This window comes from Equus przewalskii, chromosome 31 (genome assembly GCF_037783145.1).
Source record: "Equus przewalskii isolate Varuska chromosome 31, EquPr2, whole genome shotgun sequence".
NCBI lineage: Eukaryota > Metazoa > Chordata > Mammalia > Perissodactyla > Equidae > Equus > Equus przewalskii.
Genome location: NC_091861.1, coordinates 4,745,366 through 4,765,945, shown reverse-complemented (window position 1 = coordinate 4,765,945; position 20,580 = coordinate 4,745,366). Strand labels below are relative to the sequence as shown.

The window sequence follows — 20,580 nt, the reverse complement described above, 5'->3', positions numbered from 1 at the left end:
GTGGTGGAGAAAGAACTAAAACCAAATCCATCCTAAAATAATAAGGTTCCTATTCTGCCTTTGACTTTTAAATGCCTCTGTAGGAGACTTTTAACACCACCCAGTAGAATTTAATACTCTATTTAAGAAAATATTCCCCAAATATAGCTAAGCATCTTAAGCGAATTACAAAGATGATTTTTATTAATTGCTCCTCAAAAACATGCCTTTATCTTCCAGACTCTTACTCTCCATGGTGAACTACATGTTGGAGTCACAATGACATCTCTTGTTCCAATGAAACTTAACTCCTTCCATGCCTGAGGGCTACAGAGGTCCACAGTTGGCTCATAATCCAGTTCTGGGAAGAAGAAAAGCCTTGTCTCCGAGTTACATGGGCCTCCAACCATGGTGCAGGAGAGAACACCAGGTTTGTTCGGTTAAAATGTTGCAGACTTTAGAGGTGTAATGGAAATTGTACCTAATCTGAGGGTACCGATGCTTAAAAAAGAAAAAAAAAAAAACCCTAAAATTATTATTCCCAGAGACAAGCAGAAGATTTGTAGTTAAAATTGAGGCCCCATACCTCATTCCCACCCACGAGGTAATTCAAATCACCCTTGTTTCGGGCTAAGCCTGGCACACACTCCAGTAACAAATGTCATGTTCCACTGTGCTTCGTCTCATGTAAACTCCACGGAACTGAGGCACTGGGTGATATTCCTGTGTGCACGTAAAGTGATCCCAGTGACTGTCCCACGACGCACAGCTCTCCTCGAGACCAGCCTGGATCACTGGGAGGCAGTGCCAAGCACTGCGGTTCAGCAGATGCCATGCTTCTTCTGGAACCATCACTCTCCCCTTATGATCAGTTTCCCAACATCACTATTATCAGGACGTAAATAAAGTCAGCAAATACACTGTGCAGCCTCCTGTAACACTGTGAATGAATTTTCCAGGCTACTTCAACAAAAATAAAAACCTGCTTTGTCATATGACTCCACAAAACGTGATGAATGCCTTTCAGTCTCAACATTTGTTTCTTCTTCCTTTCTTCCCTTTCCTTCCCTTCCTTCCCTTTCTCCATTTTTATGAAAACGGTATATTTTGATTTACCTTAGCACACAAGGAGCACTCAAACAGCAACACAAAGCAGCTATTGTAAGAAAGCGTCCTCAAGAATGTTCTAGAATAATTTGGTAGGCTGCAACTTATTAGGATTGCCAAATATCACGTGTTATATCCTTAAGAACCAAAGTTCTTCTAAATTTATCAGAGGCTCCTGTGTGATTATACAATTTCACAGAACCCCACACTCTTCCACTGTACCACTCACCACAAATGGGAGTAAACAACAAATTGTGCATTTTGTGGTCAATGTCTGTATCCTCCATTAGAATATAAGCTCCATGTGGACAAGGACTGTATGCACTTATTTCATTACTGTGCCTCACACAGTGCCTTGAATGTGGTAGGAAATCAAAGAATATTGATAAATGACCAAAACAGCAAATAAATTTGAGTGAAGAAATTGTTAAATCAGAGCATAGAGCACGCAAGAGTGGTGTGAGCTTCTAGAGTCCCAGAAACTGATTCTTGGGGTGTCCTAACCCATTTAGTATCAAACCACAGAAATGGCATACTGACAACAATCCACAAGTCAACTATCCTTAAGATAAATTCTGGATTCATAAAACCAATTCTCTTGGTGGTACTTTTCCACATTTACAATTTTACAACATCTGTGGGTATTTGTTTACTTTAACCCTTGCCTATGAAAACATCAATGTGCGTGTATTTGGAGAAGCAGGGGGGCAACCAGATGTAGTTATTCCTAAACTCCACTACTCAAAATCACAATATTTCAGTTCAAAAGTCACAGGAATATAAATCAGAAAATGCCATTGAACAAAGAGTGTTGGAAATCTCCACAGCAATTTACTCTGTTTTCTCGGTGTTTCTCTCCAACCACTGATAAAAATTCTCAAGTGGAAGAGTAAATATTATCATTTGATAGTACTTGGACCCAGTGGTGCAGATATAATCGCACTGTGTTGTTACCCTCTGGGGCTCCGCGCACACCACCGCGCAGCGTTGCTATGGAGGAAGCGCCGTGCTCGCGGCTGGAGCAGGCCAGGAGGTAGCGGCGCTCCGAGGAGCTCTCCGCCCGCCCCTTAATCTTCCTCAGACACTCGGAAAGTTAGGGGGGAAATGCTGGCTTTCCAATATGTGTGTTTCTGTTTCCGTAATCCTGGGAAGGAAGGACCACAAATAGGTAATGGGAAAGGCCGACTCCTACATTATCAGGTTGCTTTTACTACTCACACCGACGTTTTTGGAAAGGGTAGGAGTGGGGAGAAAAACCTGAAGAGCGGCCAGCAGTCCGGGCGGGCGGCAGAAAGGACAGAATCCCAGGAGCTGGCGTCAGCGCGTTCGCCCGCCTGCCGCACGGCCAAGGTTAGCGGACGCGCGGAAAGAGGGTCTGGGGGACCGCAGCGCCGCGCGGGGCCAGGGGATGGGCGGGCGCGCGCACAGGCAGCGCAGACAGAGAACTTTAAGGAGAGGAGAGCTGCAGGACAAATGGCTTGGGCCATCCCCAGGGGACAGGGAGACCTGAAGCCGCGGGCGCACCGTGCCCGCTCTGCGCCCCAGGCGGCTTGGCGAGGGAGACGCGCGGGGTGGCCCCCTGGCCCGGGGTGGCCGAGCCGTGCCAGCGCCCCCCAGGGTGTGGAGCAGTCCCCAGCGCCGCCAGGGCCCCGCAGCCCTCCCTCCCGGCCCGCGGCGCGCTCACCTTGCCGGGGAAGGGCCCCGGGAGCAGCAGCTTCAGAGCCTGCCTCTTCAGCTCCACCAGGCGGGCGTTGCAGTTCTCGCACCAGACGCCGCGGTCCGAGCCGGGGGAGGAGCCGCCGCCGCTGCCGGAGCCCGGGGAGCCGGTGCCGAAGCCCGGCGAGCCGCCCAGGGAGCCCGGCGAGCTGGTGCCGATGCCCGGGGAGGCGGGGCCCGGGGAGCCCGTGAAAGAGCTCGGGGACGAGGTGCCCGAGCCGGGGGACGGGGTCCCCGATGAGCCCAGCGCCGAGCCCGCGCCCTCGGGGGTGGGCCGGCTCCCGGCACGCGACTCCTCGTAGGCTTTCCGGTACCAGCTCTCGGGGGAGAAGGGCGCAGCCGGCTTGGTGGGCGAGCAGACTTCATTCACCTGCGGGGGCGACACGCCGCTGTCAGGGGCCTCACGGCGGCGGGCTCCCGCGCCCCGGAGCCGCGCCGGGCTGGGGGCGCCCTCCCGCCCGCCTTCCCGGGGACCTGCGCGCCACCGGGAGCGCGTTCGGGACCGCTCTGAGCACTCCGGCCAAATCTGCCTCCATCTGTCTCGTTAATTGTCCTTAAGTGAGTCCCCACCGGCCGGGTGCCCCCCCGCGCCGGGTCCGTAGCGCGGGCGGACGGCTCCTCCGGTCAGGCGGAGAGGGCTCGCTCAGCGGGGTTCAACGGTTTCTGCAGGGGGAACCCACAGACTCAGCGCCCTGCGCTTTTGAAACGGCACCCATGCCAGCCAGAGCCCAGGTTCAGGATCCTGGAAGATGCTCTTGGGGGGCGGGGGGGTCGGAGCGGCTGTGACTTTTGGATTTTTATTCGTTCGGGGTACAGCCCTCCGTATCCGGAAGGTAAATGAAAGGCTCTCCCGCCCCAGGGAAATGATCCCGAGGAACAGCCGAGAATTCCTGGAAAACCCTCCCATTCGGCTTAATTCTGCCTAGAAGTGCAGGAATGCTGCAAAAGTTAGGGGTGCGGGGAAGGGAAGGAATGAGAGGACTGAAGCATTCCGAGGGCCCGGCGAGTGTGCGGCGTCCTCGCGGGCAGACCCGCCTCTGCGCGCGCACGCCCGCCCGGCCGCCCGGCGGAGGCGCCTCTGCAGCGGGAGGAGAGCTCGGAGCCGCCCTGCCAGGGCGCACGGCACCCGGAGAGGGGTGACCCCAGCCGAGATGGCTGTGGTAACGCGTCTCCGCATTGTACCCGTCACAACTTACCCCGTATTTCTTGCCCCTGGTGGAGACCGCCAGCCTCTCTTTATTCCCAGCTACCGAATTCATGGTGGCTTTTGCAAAGGAGAGTGTAAATGTTCCACCAATGCTACATCCAAAAGGTGCTCCAACCCAGAAGGTCCGCCGCTTATAGGGGGCTGTCTCTTGGCCCTCAAGTCAAGGTTTCTTAACGTGGGGTGGGGGGAGAATAAAAGCAAATGGACCCCAGAAGTAATAGCACCAATTTGCAGAAAGGGTTGGAGAGGCTGATTTATTCTTCTCTTCAAATAATGCTTTCCCTCGTCCTCTTCTGCCTCCTCCAGCCACACGTTCTCTTCTCACGGCCACATCCAGATAACTGGCGTTTTCCTCAGCAAGTCAGTCCGTTTTCCTCCACGAGGGAAGAGAGGAATACAATCGGGGCGCCCGGCAGCTGCAGAGAAGGTGGGCGAGCCCTTGCCTCGCCTCCGCCGGCGATCGGGCTGTGGGAACTTGTCTCCTTCACGGAGCTGGGTAACTGAGTTCGAAGAAATTCTCCCAAAATATAAAGATCCAGACTGGGGAGGAGCCTCGGCGTGTCGCGGAGCCAATATCCGCCGGTCCGTCTTGCCTGTCAGATGTGCGAGGGCAGCGCGAGGGGCGGCTCGGGGCGCCGGGAGCCGGCCGCGGTCAGGGCGCGCGTGTGCGCCCGGGCGCAGCGCGGAGCCTCGGGGAGAGCGGCCCCGCCGCCCGGGAGCCCGCCGCCTGGCTGCTGCCGCCGCGCCGGCCGGGCTCCATTTTATGTTGCGGCGCTCCTGCCTGACATTGAGAGGCCGAGCGCCGGGGGAGGGGATCGTAAATCTCGCTCCTTGCGAGGAAGTTCCTGGTGAGTGGCCGGTGTCCAGGGCTCTAATGAAACACCAGTGCGCGCGCCTGGAGCCGAGGGGCAGCGCCGAGCGAGCGGGGCTGGACAGAAACGCTGCGCCCGAGCCTCCCCCGCCCCCAAGTTCTTTCTCTTCCTGGCAAGGCTTGCAGGTCTGCCTTTGAAACGCCGTATAAAAGGATTGAGTCACAAACAAGTCCACAAACATGCCGGGTCCTCCCCCCGCCCTTTGTTCTCCTAGACCTGCCCTGCAAACCTTTTCTGGAATTGCCCTACCAACCCCCAGCCGGCCGGGGGCCCCCCCCCTCCCAACCACAGCCCGAGCACTGGGGGCTTTCGCCCCCCACCAGCCCAAGCCCCAGTCTGCGAGGTGCCTGCCGCCCAGGGCTGGGACAGGTGACCCTGGGGGTCCAGCGGGCAGCCGCCGGGCTGGGGAAACTGAGGGATTGCACACGCGAGAGCGGACGGCGCGGGCCTGGATGGGGGGTGTGTGCGAGCTGGCTTTGGCCTCGCCCTGTCCGGGTCAGCCCCCTCAGCACCCCTCCTTCCTTTTCTTCCCTCGCTGGGGACCCGCGGAGTCCCGGGAGCACCCAGTCATCGCCCCTCTCCGATCCCACCTCCCGCCCCCGGCGCAGCGCCCAGGAGCGCAGGAAGCCGGCATATGCCAGGCTCCACACGTGGCTGCTCCGGGGTGTCATTTTTCATTTCCCAGGAGGACATTTCTTCTGGTGAGCCGGCAGGTCTGTTTTGTTGTGACCTTTAATTAACACCCCACGAGACGCCTCTCGAAGGACCGGCCCTGTGCGGGGATCACGTGAGGTGTAATGGCATCTCCGCTCCCGGGAGAGACCCAGCCTGGGGGTAGGCGAAGGCGCGAAGGACGTCTGGGGCTTTCCAGTCGCTAGATTCCTTCTCAGATATGGAAGGGGCAGGAAGACAATATTCTCGGGTGCTGGAACCCTGGGGCGTCGCCCTACCCACCCTGCCTTCCTCAGGGAAAATTCCTTCCGCGCCGCCCTCGCGCTGCCATCCACCCACTCCCCGCTCCCGCCGCAGCCCTTGCGTGGGAATATGTCACAGCCACCAAAGCGAGGTAAGAAGGTCAAAATGAAGATGTCGAGAACACTGTGGAAGTTTCCATTACGTGCCCACTTCCAATTTAAAAGCGATCCCATCAAGAGAAGACAGGGGGGCAGGTATGCCTCCAGGCAGCACGCGCCAGCTCCCAGGCACATCTGTATTCCGCGGAGGTGCCGCGGGAAATAGAATCCCCATTAGCTGCGCCCTACTTATCAGCCGAAAGGCAGAGTGTGGCCAGGTGAATAGACGAGCCGGTGAAACCGCGGGCGGGGAAGGTGGGGTGTCGAGGGAGAGCTATCGGGGAGCTGCGAGATTCACCTTGGAGACAGAGGGGACTCTAGCTGGTCTGATTTGCATCCCCAAGTAGCTGGGTCCCCAAAGCGTGTTTGGTGAGCTCGGAGCGCCCTCTGCTGATCAAAGTGAACAACCGGAGGCCCCGCGAGAGAGTTTGATTTGGGGCTTCAAAAAATGTGTGTAAAATTTATGCACAGTGAAATCCACAAATTTTAAGTGTACAATCCTATGAATTTTGATAAATGTATACTCCCAAGTAAGGCTCCACCTCAATAAAGATATAAATTTCCATCTTTCCAGAAAGATCCTTTCTGCCTCTTCCCGGTGGATCCCCACCCCTCATGCACAACCACTGCTCTGGTTTCTATCATGGATTAGTTTTGCCTAATCTTGAACTTTTTACTCATAGAATCCATGCAGTATGTATTCTTTTGTGTTTGGCTTTTTTCGCTTAACGTAAGGTTTTTTGGGTTTTGTCTTTTTGAGGAAGGTTAGCCCTGAGCTAACTGTTGCCAATCCTCCTCTTTTTGCTGAGGAAGACTGGCCTTGAGCTAACATCCGTGCTCATCTTCCTCTACTTTGTATGTGGGACACCTACCGCAGCATGGCTTGCCAAGTGGTGCCATGTCCCCACCCGGATCCCAACCAGCAAACCCCGGGTCACTGAAGCAGAACACGCGAACTCAACCACTGTGCCACCAGACCGGCCCCAACATAAGGTTTTTGAGCTTCGTGTTGTCGCTAGTATCGTGGGTTTTCTATTTGTACTCTTTCATTCCTGACTCTCCTTTCTTTTTGTCATTAATTGAATACTTTTTAATGTTCCTCTGTCGTCGCTCTATTGGCCTTTTGGCTCTAATGATTATAATATGCATCTTTCACTTATAGTGGGCTAGAGGTAACATTGTGCCACTTCACACCTAAACTGTAAGAAACTTGCAACAGTATAATTCCATTTTACCTCCCTCCTTTGTGCTACTAGTTTTCTGTATTTTATATCTATATACATTATAAAACCCACAATACAATCTTATCAGTTTTACTTTAAACAATCTGTTGTCTTTTAGTAAAGTTTAGAAAATTTTAAATATATAGCTTTTTTATATTTATCCAGTTTTATCATTTCTGGGGCTCACCATTTTTTTCCTATAAAGCCAACTTTCCACCTGGGTCATTTCCCTTCAGACTGAAGAACTTCCTTTAGCATATCTTGTACTGACAGTCTCCTGGCAACAAATTCTCTCAGCTTCTGCTTATCTGAAATGTCTTTGTTTCACTTTTGTGTTTGAAGAATAGTCTAACTGGATGTAGAATTCTTGGTTGACAGTTATTTTTCTTTCAGTCCTTTAAAGATGTCATTCATGCCTTCCTGGCCTCTGAATAGAGGTCAGCAGTGATTCCTATGGAGTTCCCCTGTATGTAATGTGTCCTTTTTCTCTGGATGCTTTGAAGATTTTCTCTTTACTGTTGGTTGTCAGTAGTTTGTCTATGGTGCTCCTGGATGTGGTTATCTCTGGATTTATCCTGCTTAGGTTTGGCTGAATTTCTAGAACCTATAAGTTGATCTGGATGTTTTTCAGCAAATTTGGGGGAATTTCAGTCATTATTCAAATTTTTTTCTGCCCCATTTTCTCTTTCCTCTCTTTCTAGGACTCCAATTAAATGTATATTATTATACTACTTGACATTGTCCCATAGGTTATTAGGCTCTGTTCATTAATTCAATCCTTGCCCTCTATTCTTCAGATTGGGTAATTTCTCTTGATCCTTTATTAAGCTTGCCCACCCTTGCTTCTGCTCTCTCCAGTCTCTGTTAAGCCTATCGAGTGAATTCTTCATTTCAGATATTGTACTTTTCAATACATACACACATAGTTTCCATTTCTCTGCTTCTTTTTCCTTGAAATCCTAGAACATATTCACAATAGCAGCTTTAAATTTCTTGTCTGCTAATTCCAACATCTGGCTCATTTTGGGGTCACTTTCTATTAACTGATTTTTCTCTTGACTCTGAATCACATCTTCCTATTTCTTTTCATATCCAGCAAATTTTAACTGTATGCTGAATATTGTAGATATTGCAACACAGAGATGCTAGATTCTGTTATCTGTTATCCTCTGAAGAGTACTGATTTTGCTCTAGTGGGCAGTTAAGTTAGTGGTGGATCACTCACAGAGGCTCAGCTTTATGCTTTGTTAGAGCGATTCTATTTAGGTTTTGTACTTACATCTAAGAAAAATCCCTTAGTCCCAGGACTTGTTCTTCACCCCTAAAGGATGGCCCTTCTGGAGTTTCAATGGAAAGCCTAAAGTGTTTGTCAGCCCCTCTAACTTGGGACTTAAACCCAAGCCCTGCTCCCGGCAGAGACAGCAGCTGCTCTGCTCTGTCAGCTTCTAGATGCTGCTTTCCCCTGAGCTTCTGTAACTCTTCCATGTGTGCAAAATTCAAAACTGTCAGCCAAGGATTTGAGGGGAATTTGGTGGGGCTTTTAGGGCTGCCTCACTTTGGCTCTCTCCTTCCCAGGACTTTCCTTCTTGCTTCCCAGCTACAGCCGTCAGCTCCACCACGTAGCACCTCAGACCAAGAAGACTGGCTTTCTCCTCGACTTTTAGCCACCATGCCCAGCAGACTGGAAAAAACCCACATACTCCTTCTTTCCAGTCTCTGCTGGCTTTTGGCCACTGTCCAGTGCCTTTAAATAGGTTTTTTGTTGTTGTTATCCAGTTTGTAATTGTTTTCTTTGGGAAACTCAATTGTACATGAAGTACTCCCTAATATGTTTTAATTGTGGCTTTTTCAAGTCTACCTTCAGTTTTTAGAATTCTTATGGTTTTAAGTGTTTTTATTCTGTGAGTTAGCAACCTAAATAATTAGTCTTTAAAGAGACTAGCTATAGTTTTACTTTCTGTTAGACTGAAGGAGTCTAATGATGCAACCAAACCCTGAACTGATAGATGGATGATGGATAGAAATCTACATATCTGTATAATTTCTCACATCTACACATTCAAGGATGTTAACAGCATTAATTCAAAATTTAGGTTAAAAAAATCATTCATTTTATAAATGAAAAAATTACATACTGGCTTCTAAAAGCCCAGAGCTTCTATAAACACCAATTTATTTATTCCATTGACACTGCTGAGTGAAAAACAGTGTCTCCCTGTTATATCCATAAGTACAAAGTGCCAAAAAAGTTTAAGTCCATTATCTGGCTAAGAATGCAATTCTTATTCCACATTCCTTGTTGCTTAATTATTAAATGGACATAATTTCTATGGGAATGCTTCATGGAACTTTTATATTTTCAGAAAATGCAATTTAGCTTTCTCATTATTTATACCTCAGGAGTGAGTAGCTTATAAATTTTATGGCTAAAATATATTATGTCACTGTGTTTTTGAATGTCTAAAAGCATAACTCAGAAATAAAAAAACAAAATCAGGCCGGCGACTTCTAATTGCTAAGCAGAAGGCAGAATATAACAGATCCCACTCCTCTTTAATATTTTTATTTTGAAATCATTTCCAAATTGGTTTAGGCACCGACATGCCTGCGTATTCCAGAGGTGGCTGTGTTTCTCCTTGAAAGACAATTAAAGCTGCTCACCCTGTCCATGTGGCATCTTGATGAATATGCAAACAATATTTGCATATGATCTACTGGTGTTCTGGGCACCATATGATCATGTGTGCACTGCCAAAGAGTCATCAGCAAGCTTTAATATGTGTCCTTGGTCACTATTGCAATGTAAGAGGAAGGTTGTTATCGTGCAAGCTGAACAAGGCTTTCCACTGGTGGACTATCATTGCGATCATTAGTCATTTTATCCTCATCAATTCCTTTCATGCTAAATTCCAAGTTTGATTTCATCTAAAGTTGACAGTTCCTAAGATAACGGTATAGAAAGAGAGAGCATGAAGCAAATTTCTGTGGCTACAATGATAAATTGGGGGGAGCTGTTGTTATTTTTATTTTGCTTTGATGTTAAGGGAAAAAAGACCAATTATTAAAGACAGAGAGGAAGATCAGACAATAAGTGTTCATCCCACTGACATTGGGCACTAGATGTGACAGCCATAGACTGTGCTGCCACTTATCACAAGAAGTAGGCTGCTTTAAAAAGGGATCAGGGCATCCTCTGTACCACTGTTTACAATAGTGAAGGAAGAGAAACAACCTATATGTGCATCCGTAGGGGATGGGTTTAATAACTTACAGTGTAGTCAGACCATGGAATACCATGCAGCTGTTAAAAATGTTGCATGAAAGAATAATTTTATGGAAATAATGGAAAGACGTTGATGATATATTAGTGTTAAGCATAAAAAATTTAAGTATGTACAGTATGATGATAATTTAGTGAAACCAAAAGAAAATTATGTATGCATCAGGAAGAAAAGACTAGAATCTAACATGAAAATATTGAGTATAATAGCTCTCTGGGAGTTTCCAATTCTATGTTTTCTGAGACAAATTTAACATTATTATAAGAAAAATGTTACTAAAATAAAGAAAGAAATTAAAGCAAGTTTCAATTTTTAGGAAAGGGACTGCAGGAGCCAGAGGGTAAAGGATATGGGTGCCCCACCAACATCAATGATCACACGTGTCCACAAACACCCACACATGCACACACCTGCATGCCTGACCAAAGCCAGCATACAAAAAAACAAAGCTGGAGAGAGAGATGTGTAGAGAATATTGATTAAAAATAAGTATCTTACAGTAGGACCCGACCCCGTAGCTGAGTAGTTAAATTCCCCGTGCTCCACTTCCACAGCCCACGTTTACAGGTTCAGATCCTGGGTGCGGACCTAGTCCACTTACTAGCCATGTTGTGGAGGTGTCCCACAAACAAAATAGAGGAAAATTGGCACTGATGTTAGCTCAGGGCTGGTCTTCCTCAAGCAAAAAAAAAAAAGGAGGATTGGCAATGGATATTAGCTTAGCATGAATTTTCTTTGGCAAATAAATAGATAAATACCTTACAATAAAATAGGATTTCAAAGCACTTTACCAAAAAAGAAATAAACTAATAATACATGTCATTTATCTTTACAACCTCCTAAATTTGGAATTAGAAATGTAAGAGAGGGGCCCCAGAGCTCTTTAGAGGTGAAGTGACTTGCCCACAGACACAGATCCAGCCAGAGAGAATGTCAGGGAAAAAACACAGACCCTTCTTTGGTCCCCAACCAGGAGCCACACAACGTCTCAGGATCAGAGGGGCAGCACATGTTGGCAACAGGTGGGACCTAAGAAGGCTGTGAAAGTCCGGGACATAAAGTAAAAGAAAAACCACTACATATCCAGTTGATGACTGCTCTAATGAACTTGTAAGAGGACTGGAGCAGAATATCATCGTGAGGGGGTGCCGGGAAACATTTTTATTTAAAATTTCTAAAACAGTACTCAACTTATTGGCAGGTCAAGTAAACAGGTCATTGGGACCAAGGAAACAGACAAAGAGTTTGGGGAGGTCAGAGAGAGTTGACATCCCCACTGGAAGAGCCAGCAAGGGACCCCTGGGGAAAGTGCCTTTGACTGGGCCTTGCAGGATGGATCAGAGATTAGGAAAGGGTAGGAAAGACATCAGACGAGAGACAGACACTCAGAAGAAAAGGACAGGGAGGTCACAAGTGAGCCATTTTCCCAGAACTCAGAGTACCTGTGAGAATAGGGAGGGATGGAACCATATCATGTAATAGTTTTGATGTCTAGTTGTTTGAACTGTAGGCAGTGAAGAACACTGAGTAGTTTTGAGTAAGTTAGGGACAGCACCAAGGCCACGTGGTAACAGTAATCTGGTAGTGCTTTGTGAAAAAGGTTAAGCAGAAGTACATGGAAGCAGGCACACCAGTTAGGTGGTAAAAAGTGATGGAAGGTCTTACAATAAGAAATTAGAAAACAAACAACCTAATCCAAAGCAAAGGTGTGAACAAGTATTTCATCAAAGAAACTCTACGAATGGCTAAGAAGCTCATGAAACAATGCTTAACATCATTAGTCTTTATTAAAATGAAAATTAAAAACCACAATGAGATACTGCTTCGTACCCACTGAAATGGCGATAATCAAAAAGACAGACAATAAGAACTATTGTTGAGGATGTGGCGAAATGGGAACCCTCATATGTGGCTGATCGGAATGTAAGATGGTGTGGCCACTGTGGAAAACAGCTTGGCAATTTCTCAAAAAGCTCAACATAAAATGACTATCCTACCCATCAGTTCCACTCCTAAAGATCTACCTGCCAAAAAAGAAAACATCCACACAAAGACTTGCACACAAAAGTTCATAGAAGCATTATTCATGGTAGCCAAAAAGTGGAGACAACTTACATGCCTGTCAGCTGGTGAGGGATAGACAAAATGTGGAGCATCTATACAATGGAATATTACTTAGCAATAAAAAGGAAGTGTCGATACTTGCTACAGTGTGGATGAAGCTCAAAAACATTAGGGTAAGTGAAAGAAACCAGACCTGAGAGACCACATCTGTTAGGATTCCATCTATGTGAAATGTCCAGAAAAGGCAAATCTACAGAGACAGAGAGCAGAGTAGTGGTTGCCTGGGGTTGGGGACAGGAACAGGGATTAACCGTGGACATGAGAGATCTTATTGGCGTGATGGAAATGTTCTGAAATTGTTCTGTGGTGATGGCTGCACCACTCAGAAAATTGACTAAAAAGCAAAAACTGTGCACTTGAGTAGGGTGAATTTTAGTATACGTAAAATATATCTCAATAAAGTTGTTTTTCAAAGGTGACGGGAGAGATAAAAGAGGGGATGGAAATGACGGACCAATCTCAGAACCATCAGCACTCAGGCAGCTGGCCTTGGAGCTTAAACAAACGTGGTGAGGAAGAAACTGGAGGAGGCACAGACGATTTTCAGGCATGTGAGCTGGACAAGGAAAAAATAGAGAAAGAATTTTCAACACGGAAAATGAGAGGCACACAATGTGTTTGACTTAAAAAAGCTAGAGTCCCAACAATCCAGTTGTCTTTTCCCTCTGAAGCAAAATTCCCAGAGAGAGGGTTAACCTGCGTGCCTGTTTGCAGAATTCTGGCACATCCAGCTGGAATCCCAATTGATCTATCCTCACGTCGACCAGAGTGAACTCCAACACCGGGAAGAGCATCAAGAGACACTGGCTGATTGCTGGTGGGAATAAAAGAGTCATTAAAAAAAACACCAGAGAACATGTGCTTAAGAAAAAAGTTGTGCTATTAGGATCTCTGTAGGAATCTGCTGGAGCAAGTTCTCCTTGGCTAGGAGAGGGAGTCGGCCATCTCCACTAAGTGATATGAGTTTCAGCGGGTACAGGAGTGGCTGGGAGCTGGGAGGAATGAAAGCCACCAGTCAATCACAGGGGAGAGGGCAGAGAGGCACACCAGCCCAGGGAAGAGCTTCAGAGCCCACGGGAAAGGACAGGTAGCCACATGAGGACCCTGCTTGAGGGAGACAGAAACTTTCAGGAGCTGTGAAATTCCAGGAGTTCCTCCAATGAGAGCTTAGAATTGAGACCAAGTCTTCTAACCAGTGCTGCTGTTGTGCACACCCTTGGTGGTCGTCTCCCAGCTGTGTGCTGCCTGAGCCAGGGGGACCAGCACGAGGAGCCTCTGGTCCTCCTCTGAGTTACTGAAGCCTCCACTGTCACTACAGTGACCACTCCCTTTCAGCTCCCCCTTGATCTCACCAGCTACACAAGATCTGCCATCATATATCTCTGTCACCCAAGGACATCCACCTTCACTGAAAATCAATAGTCCTGATCTACTCGCGTTTGGCCTATTTAACTCATGAGTTGGAAGTGCAGTGTGGATGGACGGATGGATGGATGGATGGATGGATGGATGGATAGATGGGAGACATGACCTTGGGAAAAAAAAATGGATCAGGTGAGAGTAACTGGACAATAGAAGCTCGTGGGTGGGGGAACAGCTCACAGTGTGTCTTATGAAAAGGTTGTGATTGAGATCAGGCTGTGATCCTTCCTGCTACTTTTCTAACATAAAAAAAATCACGGAATTTAAATTTAAAGCCTCATTGAAAAACAACAACATAGATAAGTGTCAGGGAATTCAGGAGTTATGGTTTCCACAGCAACATTCACGTGGCCACCCAACTACTATTAAATAAATGGAATTAAGCATTTATATTGCCCTTGACATTCAGCCATATGCCAAGCAATCTCTTTATTGGTTTATAATTCCTTGCAGCCACCTGTGAGGGGGCAGCTTTCTCACTCCCACATTAAGGATGAGGAACCAAGTCCCAGGGGAATAATGATGTGCCCAGAGAAACCTCAACCGTGCGACTAGCCAGCTAATCTGACTCCGCATACAGCAGGCAGCAGGGTGGAATGTGTATCGCACGGTTGCACAGAGTACACAAAGAAAGCTAATCAAAAATGCCCGCTGTACACCAGGTCATGCTGGCGGGCTTTCCCAAACCCCTGCCAGGGAGGACTGTCACAGGTAACTGAAGGAGCAGTAATAAAATCAGTGTCCCAGTGGAAGAGAACCGGCGAAGAGGGAATTCAAAGAAAGGCTGGGCAGCCTCTGTTCCACTGGTCTCACACGACCAACTTATTACGTGCCCAGAGCTGCGAACACAGGCTGAGAGACAGAAAAACCCCTCCAGGGGTTCAGATGAATGAGCAGCAATATGTTTAGCTGACAGAACAGAAGCCGTGCCTAGAATGCAAGATCAGCGCTGGAGGCTCGCTCTCATTGACAGGTAAAGAGACCCACCAGAGGTGATAGATCGCTGTTTTGGTAAAGGTTTTACGGTAGTAAGTCTTAGCAAATCTTGTCTCCGGGATGAACACAGGCACAAGGATTGAAAGCACAACCCTGGGCCCTGAGCCACAAACTGTGACATGTGGCCCCTGGTCCCAAGGCATCAGGCCTGGCAGTGTTGTCTCTGGCCTTAGTTGTCATCTTAACAAATGATGGATCATTAAGGAGGAGTAAACAGCAATAAATGAAATGCTGAGGCGAGCTAAATTGAGAGGTGTTGCCAACATTCCTGAAGAATGAGAAAAAAAAGTGTGAAAATGCAGAGTCTTAAAAGTATGATAAAATGAAAGTTACAAGGCAAGCCAAAAACATCAAATGTCCTACGTCAAGGAGGTGGATTTTGAACCCCGGTCATTTAGAAAGCAGTTTTCCCTGAAAGACAAGGAGCGATAAGCTCAAAATTAATCTACACTTTTGCTGCGTTAAAGCAGGCCTGCTTCCTGCAGCAAGATCTTCCCAATTAGTCCAACTCACCTGCAGCATTCTCTACAGCCCCTCTGGGACCTCAACCTCACCTGCCCAATATCCCTCGTTACTTGTCACAGCAGAGCTATGCAGGAGCTGTCCGTGTGTCCATTTTCAGTGGCCCTCTTTCCCGATTAAGTTGATTGCTCCTAGGAGTTCTAAAGCCACTGTGCTATGCTAAGGAGCGAAATGATTATAAAGATCATTCAACTTAAGATTTGAGACACCCATTTAAAGTTTCAAAATTCTGTGCACGGTGCCCCTTAGACTATGAGCTCCTTGAGGCTAGTGGCCGTGGCCCTAACACTCAGCACAGGCCTGTGAGGCTCTTCCTCCAGGTTTGTGGTGGGAACAGTGTGGATCCTTATTTGAGTGCTTTCCTTCTCATGTGAAATAGCTCACTTGAAACTGCATTCTGCTCCGAACATCTTAGAGCCCGAAAGACAAATGGAGTGAATGATCACAGATAATTAGAGAACCTAAGAGATACGGCTTCAAGTGAAGATTGAAGCAACTAGAATATGTATAAAGTCTAAAAAGAACTATGGTAAAAGACCATTTTCAGTAAGTCCACTTCTAGGGTGAGAACAAAGACAGGAATACATCCAATTCTTGGAGATTACAATTAGGAGTGAGGGATTTAAAGTTAAGAAAGTGGAAGCAAGATTTCAAGGTAAAAATAATGACTACAAAATCTAGCAGACTGTTATCGTCTTCCTCAGCTGCTGGAGGCAAGCCCATCACAGTTGAATTTTAAATGACATCTGGATGATTCTGTAGCCCAGAATTCAATTCTGTGCCAGCAAGAGAATATTACTCTTTAGCGGCTGGATTTTCAGAATGATTTATGCCAAGTGATTAGAATCCCACTCCCCTTATTCTTCTCTGGGGGTTGGCATAGTTATTTCTTTTACCCTGATGAGGTGCCCCCAAACCCAAGAAGCCTAAATGGTATGCCCAACATCACAAAAGAAGTTCAAATGGCAAGGAAAGGATTAGAATTCCAAATCACAACCGTGCTTCTCTCCTTGCCTCTGTCTTTGCTACAGAGAGCAAATGCTGCTGCTCTCCCAGGCTCCCCGACCAGGGGAGCATGCTTCCTGAGCCCTGCTCCTGGCTTGTGTTTTGAACCCCAAGCATGACACTCAGGGAGTCTTTACTTTGCGTTATTGACACATTTATCTAGACTTACAAAACCCTCCCCTCCTTGTGCACCTTCATGTCGCTGAAACCCTGGAACTGCTGTTCACACTCTGTGGAGGGCAGGGTCATCTAATGGTTAAGAACCTGGGCTCCCAAGTCAGCTGACTCGGGTCAGATGCTGCTCCCACTGCTTTCTAGCTGTGCAACCCCAGGCAGGTGACTCAGCCTCCATTTCCTCTTTCCTTATCTATAAAATGAAGATGAACAATGATGCTTACCACTTGAGGGCTAAATTGGGGCTAAATTAGGTAATTTGCATGTAGTTTAGTACAGTGCTAAATTAGGTAATTTCCACGTAAGTTAGTACAGAGCTTGACACAGATAGCACTATGAATTTGAGCTTATAATTGTTACCTTTTTTTTTGAGGAAGATTAGCCCTGAGCTAACATCAGCCACCAATCCTCCTCTTTTTGCTGAGGAAGACTGGCCCTGAGCTAACATCCGTGCCCATCTTCCTCTACTTTATATGTGGGACGCCTGCCACAGCATGGCTTGACAAGTGGTGCATAGGTCCACACCCGAGATCCAAACTGGTGAACCCCAGGCCGCAGAACATGTGAACTTAACCGCTGCACCACCAGGCCGGCCCCTATAATTATTCCCTTTTGATAAATTGAGGCAGAACATTCCTACCACAGGGGACAACAAAGCCTGACAGACCTCAATCATTGAAATCACTCCGTTTGCATCACTGGTCTCTTTCTTGGAGAAATTCTGTCATCCACCAAGAGTATAAAGCAAGAGAAAAGAGGGTGGGCATTTCCTGTCTTTGATGCACTTTCAGCCCCATTCCCTCCTCTTGTATGCGACCCATTAACGGCAGGGGGTGGAAGCCTGGAAACTACATTTCCCAGTATACCAACCAGGAGGATTCCCTGTTAGATTGTGCCAATGAGAGGCACTCTAGGGACATTAGGAGGATGGAGGAGGTCCAGGCTACCCTGTTGCTCCCCCTTCAGCAGCAGGCAAATGTGGCCAGCACGGGTTTTGAGGCAGCCTCAGATCATTTCCCCCGTGAATGCCCGCCTTGGTGCTGCAGGCAAATGTGACGTTGCCAAGGGTTCCCGCAGCTGCTGAAGCTTCCTAAGAGCTGGTAATGATGGCTTTCCCTTACCCTTGCACCTCCACCCTTCCGGGGATGGTGCAAGCCCCTAGTTCCTCACATTAAATCTCTTCTTGTTGAAATACTTCGAGTGGTGTCTGTTTTCCCAAATGGTTCATTGCCTAAGGAGAGAGAAGTCTCAACAGACCCCTTCGTTCAACAATGACTTACTGAGTGCCTAAGGCCAGCCAGGCACTGTCCTTGTGGGCATTAGGAATGCAGCAGCAACCCAGAGAGGAAAAGATCTGCCCTCCTGGAGCTTACATTTTAGTAGGGGCGACACACTGGAAATAAAGGAAAAGACAGACAGACCAATATGGCAGCAGTTGATAGGTGCAGGGCAAGGGGTGTTATCATCTTCTAGGGTAGCCAGGAAGTCTCCTTGCTCATGTGAAATTTCAGTGAGACCTGAAGGAAGTGAGGAAGCAAGGCATGCAGCTCTCTGGGGAAGACAACTTCAGGCAGAGGAAACGGCAGGTACAAAGGGCCTGAGGCAGGGATGTGCTTGGCCAGTTTGGGGAACAGCAAAGTCAAGAGGTCACTGTGGCTGCCGAATCAGAGAGGAGAACAGTAGGAGGTGACTACAGAGGGAGTAGGGAGGCAGCCCCAGCAGGGCCATGTGGGCCATTGTCAAGGCTTTGGTTATTACTCCAGGTGAGATGAGGAGCCACTTGAAGGTTTTTGAGCAGAGGAGTGACACGATCTGATTTATGTTTTCTTCCAATCACTCTGACTGCCATGTTGGGAGTAGAGAGACAGGGCCAAGGCAGAAGCAGAGACCAGGGAGGATGCTGGTGTGATAATCCAGGTGATAGATAAATGCAGCCTGGACCCGGCTGGTCACCATGAGGTGGTCAGTGCCAGCCATGTGTTTTTTTATACTCTATATGTAGGTGTATTTTTTTATTGTGGTAAAATATAGAAAACATAAAATTTACCATTTTAACCATTTTTAAGTGTACAGTTCAATGGCATTAAGTACATTCACATTGTTGTGCAACCATCACCACCATCCATCTCCATAACCTTATCATCTTCCCAAACTGAAACTCCGTACCCGTTAAACACTACCTCCCGTTCCCCATCTGCCCAGCCCCGGCAACTACCATTCTACCTTCTGTCTCTCTGAGTCTCACTACTCTAGCTTCTTCCTGTGAGTAGTAGTTGTCCTTTTGTGACTGCTTATTTCACTTCGCGTAATGTCCTCAAGGGTCATCCATGTTGGCTGCTCATATTTTGAAGGTAGCATTTGGCATATTGGATGAAGAGCGAGAGAGAGAAAGAGGGGAGGCAAGGATCTTTCCAAGATTTTTGGCCAGAGCTGGATGAATGGAATGCTTAGTGGAAAGCTGAGCTAATTCATCAGTCCGTGGGAGCGTCTAGCTTCCAGCATGTTCTCTCATCCCCTCCGCCTCACCCACCCCTGCCCCAGCACTTGGTGGGCAGAGGAGTCTGGGCTTTCCGGCTGCTCGTGTGTCAATAAAGGCCTGGGAAACATTTAAATCTTTCCATCTTCCCAGTGAAAGAAACAAAGGGGATTGGATATTCCTGCAGCCCTCCCCCAATGTCGGTGAAGCAGAAACAACTCTGAGGGAAGATACATCAGAAAACAAATGAGCATTTCAACCACACGCCCTCAGCGTCAGCAGTTCATTGTCTGAAACGCTGCGGGATAAGAGGATGAGCGAATCAGGTACACGCTGTCTTAAGTAGACAAGGAGTGACCATCCCCCAAGAAAAGCTTTCCCGCTGAGTCCAGACGGTTCAGTCCATGCCTCATAAATAAGATCCCAGAGCCAGCTGCTTTCCTCTTTTCCCTCCCTGCGGCCGCTCCCCTTGATCAACACGCATTTCCTCATAACTGGGGTGATGGCAGTTACCTCTCGCCCCACCCCAGTGACTCCTCCAAGTAGCTGCAGATGAATCATCCCCCTGCTCAGAGCTTTAAGGGCTCCTTTGTCTAGGGCATCGGCCCTGGGGAGGAGGATGCCCCAGGGGACACGTTAGACCCTTTGGAGGAGATTTTCCAACTGTATCCGCCCCTGGAGACCCTCCCCCTGCTCAGAGCTTTAAGGGCTCCTTTGTCTAGGGCATCGGCCCTGGGGAGGAGGATGCCCCAGGGGACACGTTAGACCCTTTGGAGGAGATTTTCCAACTGTATCCACCCCTGGAGACCCTCCCCACCTGAGAGTGATGGGTCTGTGCAATTAACTCCTTAGCGTGGCCTTCAAGGCCCTCCATGAGCCAGCCCCAACCTAATCTCTCCACGCTTAGTCCCCACTACTTTATTCCACAGACTCTAATGTCCACCCAAACGGAAGCACTCACTATTCCCCCCCATTCATTGTGAGCTCTCTCACCCACCCATCCGTTTTTGCCTTTGCAAAATGGCCTCCCTCCTGTCACCACATATTCAGTGCTCCCTCCTACAAGCCCAGCTTCAGTGCCAGCTCCTCCAGGAAGCCCTTCTCTGATGCCTCCAGCTGGATGCACTATCTTCTTCCGTGAATCCCCACGGCTGTCTCAAGGGGGCTCCTTTCTTATTGTGGGTTTCCTTTGACCAGGTCCTTTTCTCCTATCATCAGACCTTGAACTCTCTAAGGGCTCCATTCAGTCACATTCCTGTTGGTTCCCCTCCCAGGGCCTGACACTTGTCTTTTGTTAAATCAGTGAACAATGAGACCATCATTTATGTGAATCAAATATGTAGCTAGAAAAGCACCCAGCACAGGGATTCCTGCAAATGTCAGTGTCATGTTTGTTTCCTTGC

General features: G+C 48.0%; 1 protein-coding gene across 1 annotated transcript in view; it reads right to left on the bottom strand.

Moving 5' to 3' along the window:
• KIF26B (kinesin family member 26B) overlaps positions 1 to 4,745 on the bottom strand; it is a 442,768-nt gene extending 438,023 nt beyond the window's left edge. The window contains exons 1-2 of the mRNA XM_070602597.1: positions 3,999 to 4,745; positions 2,771 to 3,172 (exon numbers count right to left, since the gene is read on the bottom strand). Coding sequence (XP_070458698.1) covers positions 2,771 to 3,172; positions 3,999 to 4,061 — 465 coding nt within the window. The 5' untranslated portion in view covers positions 4,062 to 4,745. The remainder of the gene's footprint in view (positions 1 to 2,770; positions 3,173 to 3,998) is intronic.
• Positions 4,746 to 20,580: the final 15,835 nt, after the last annotated feature.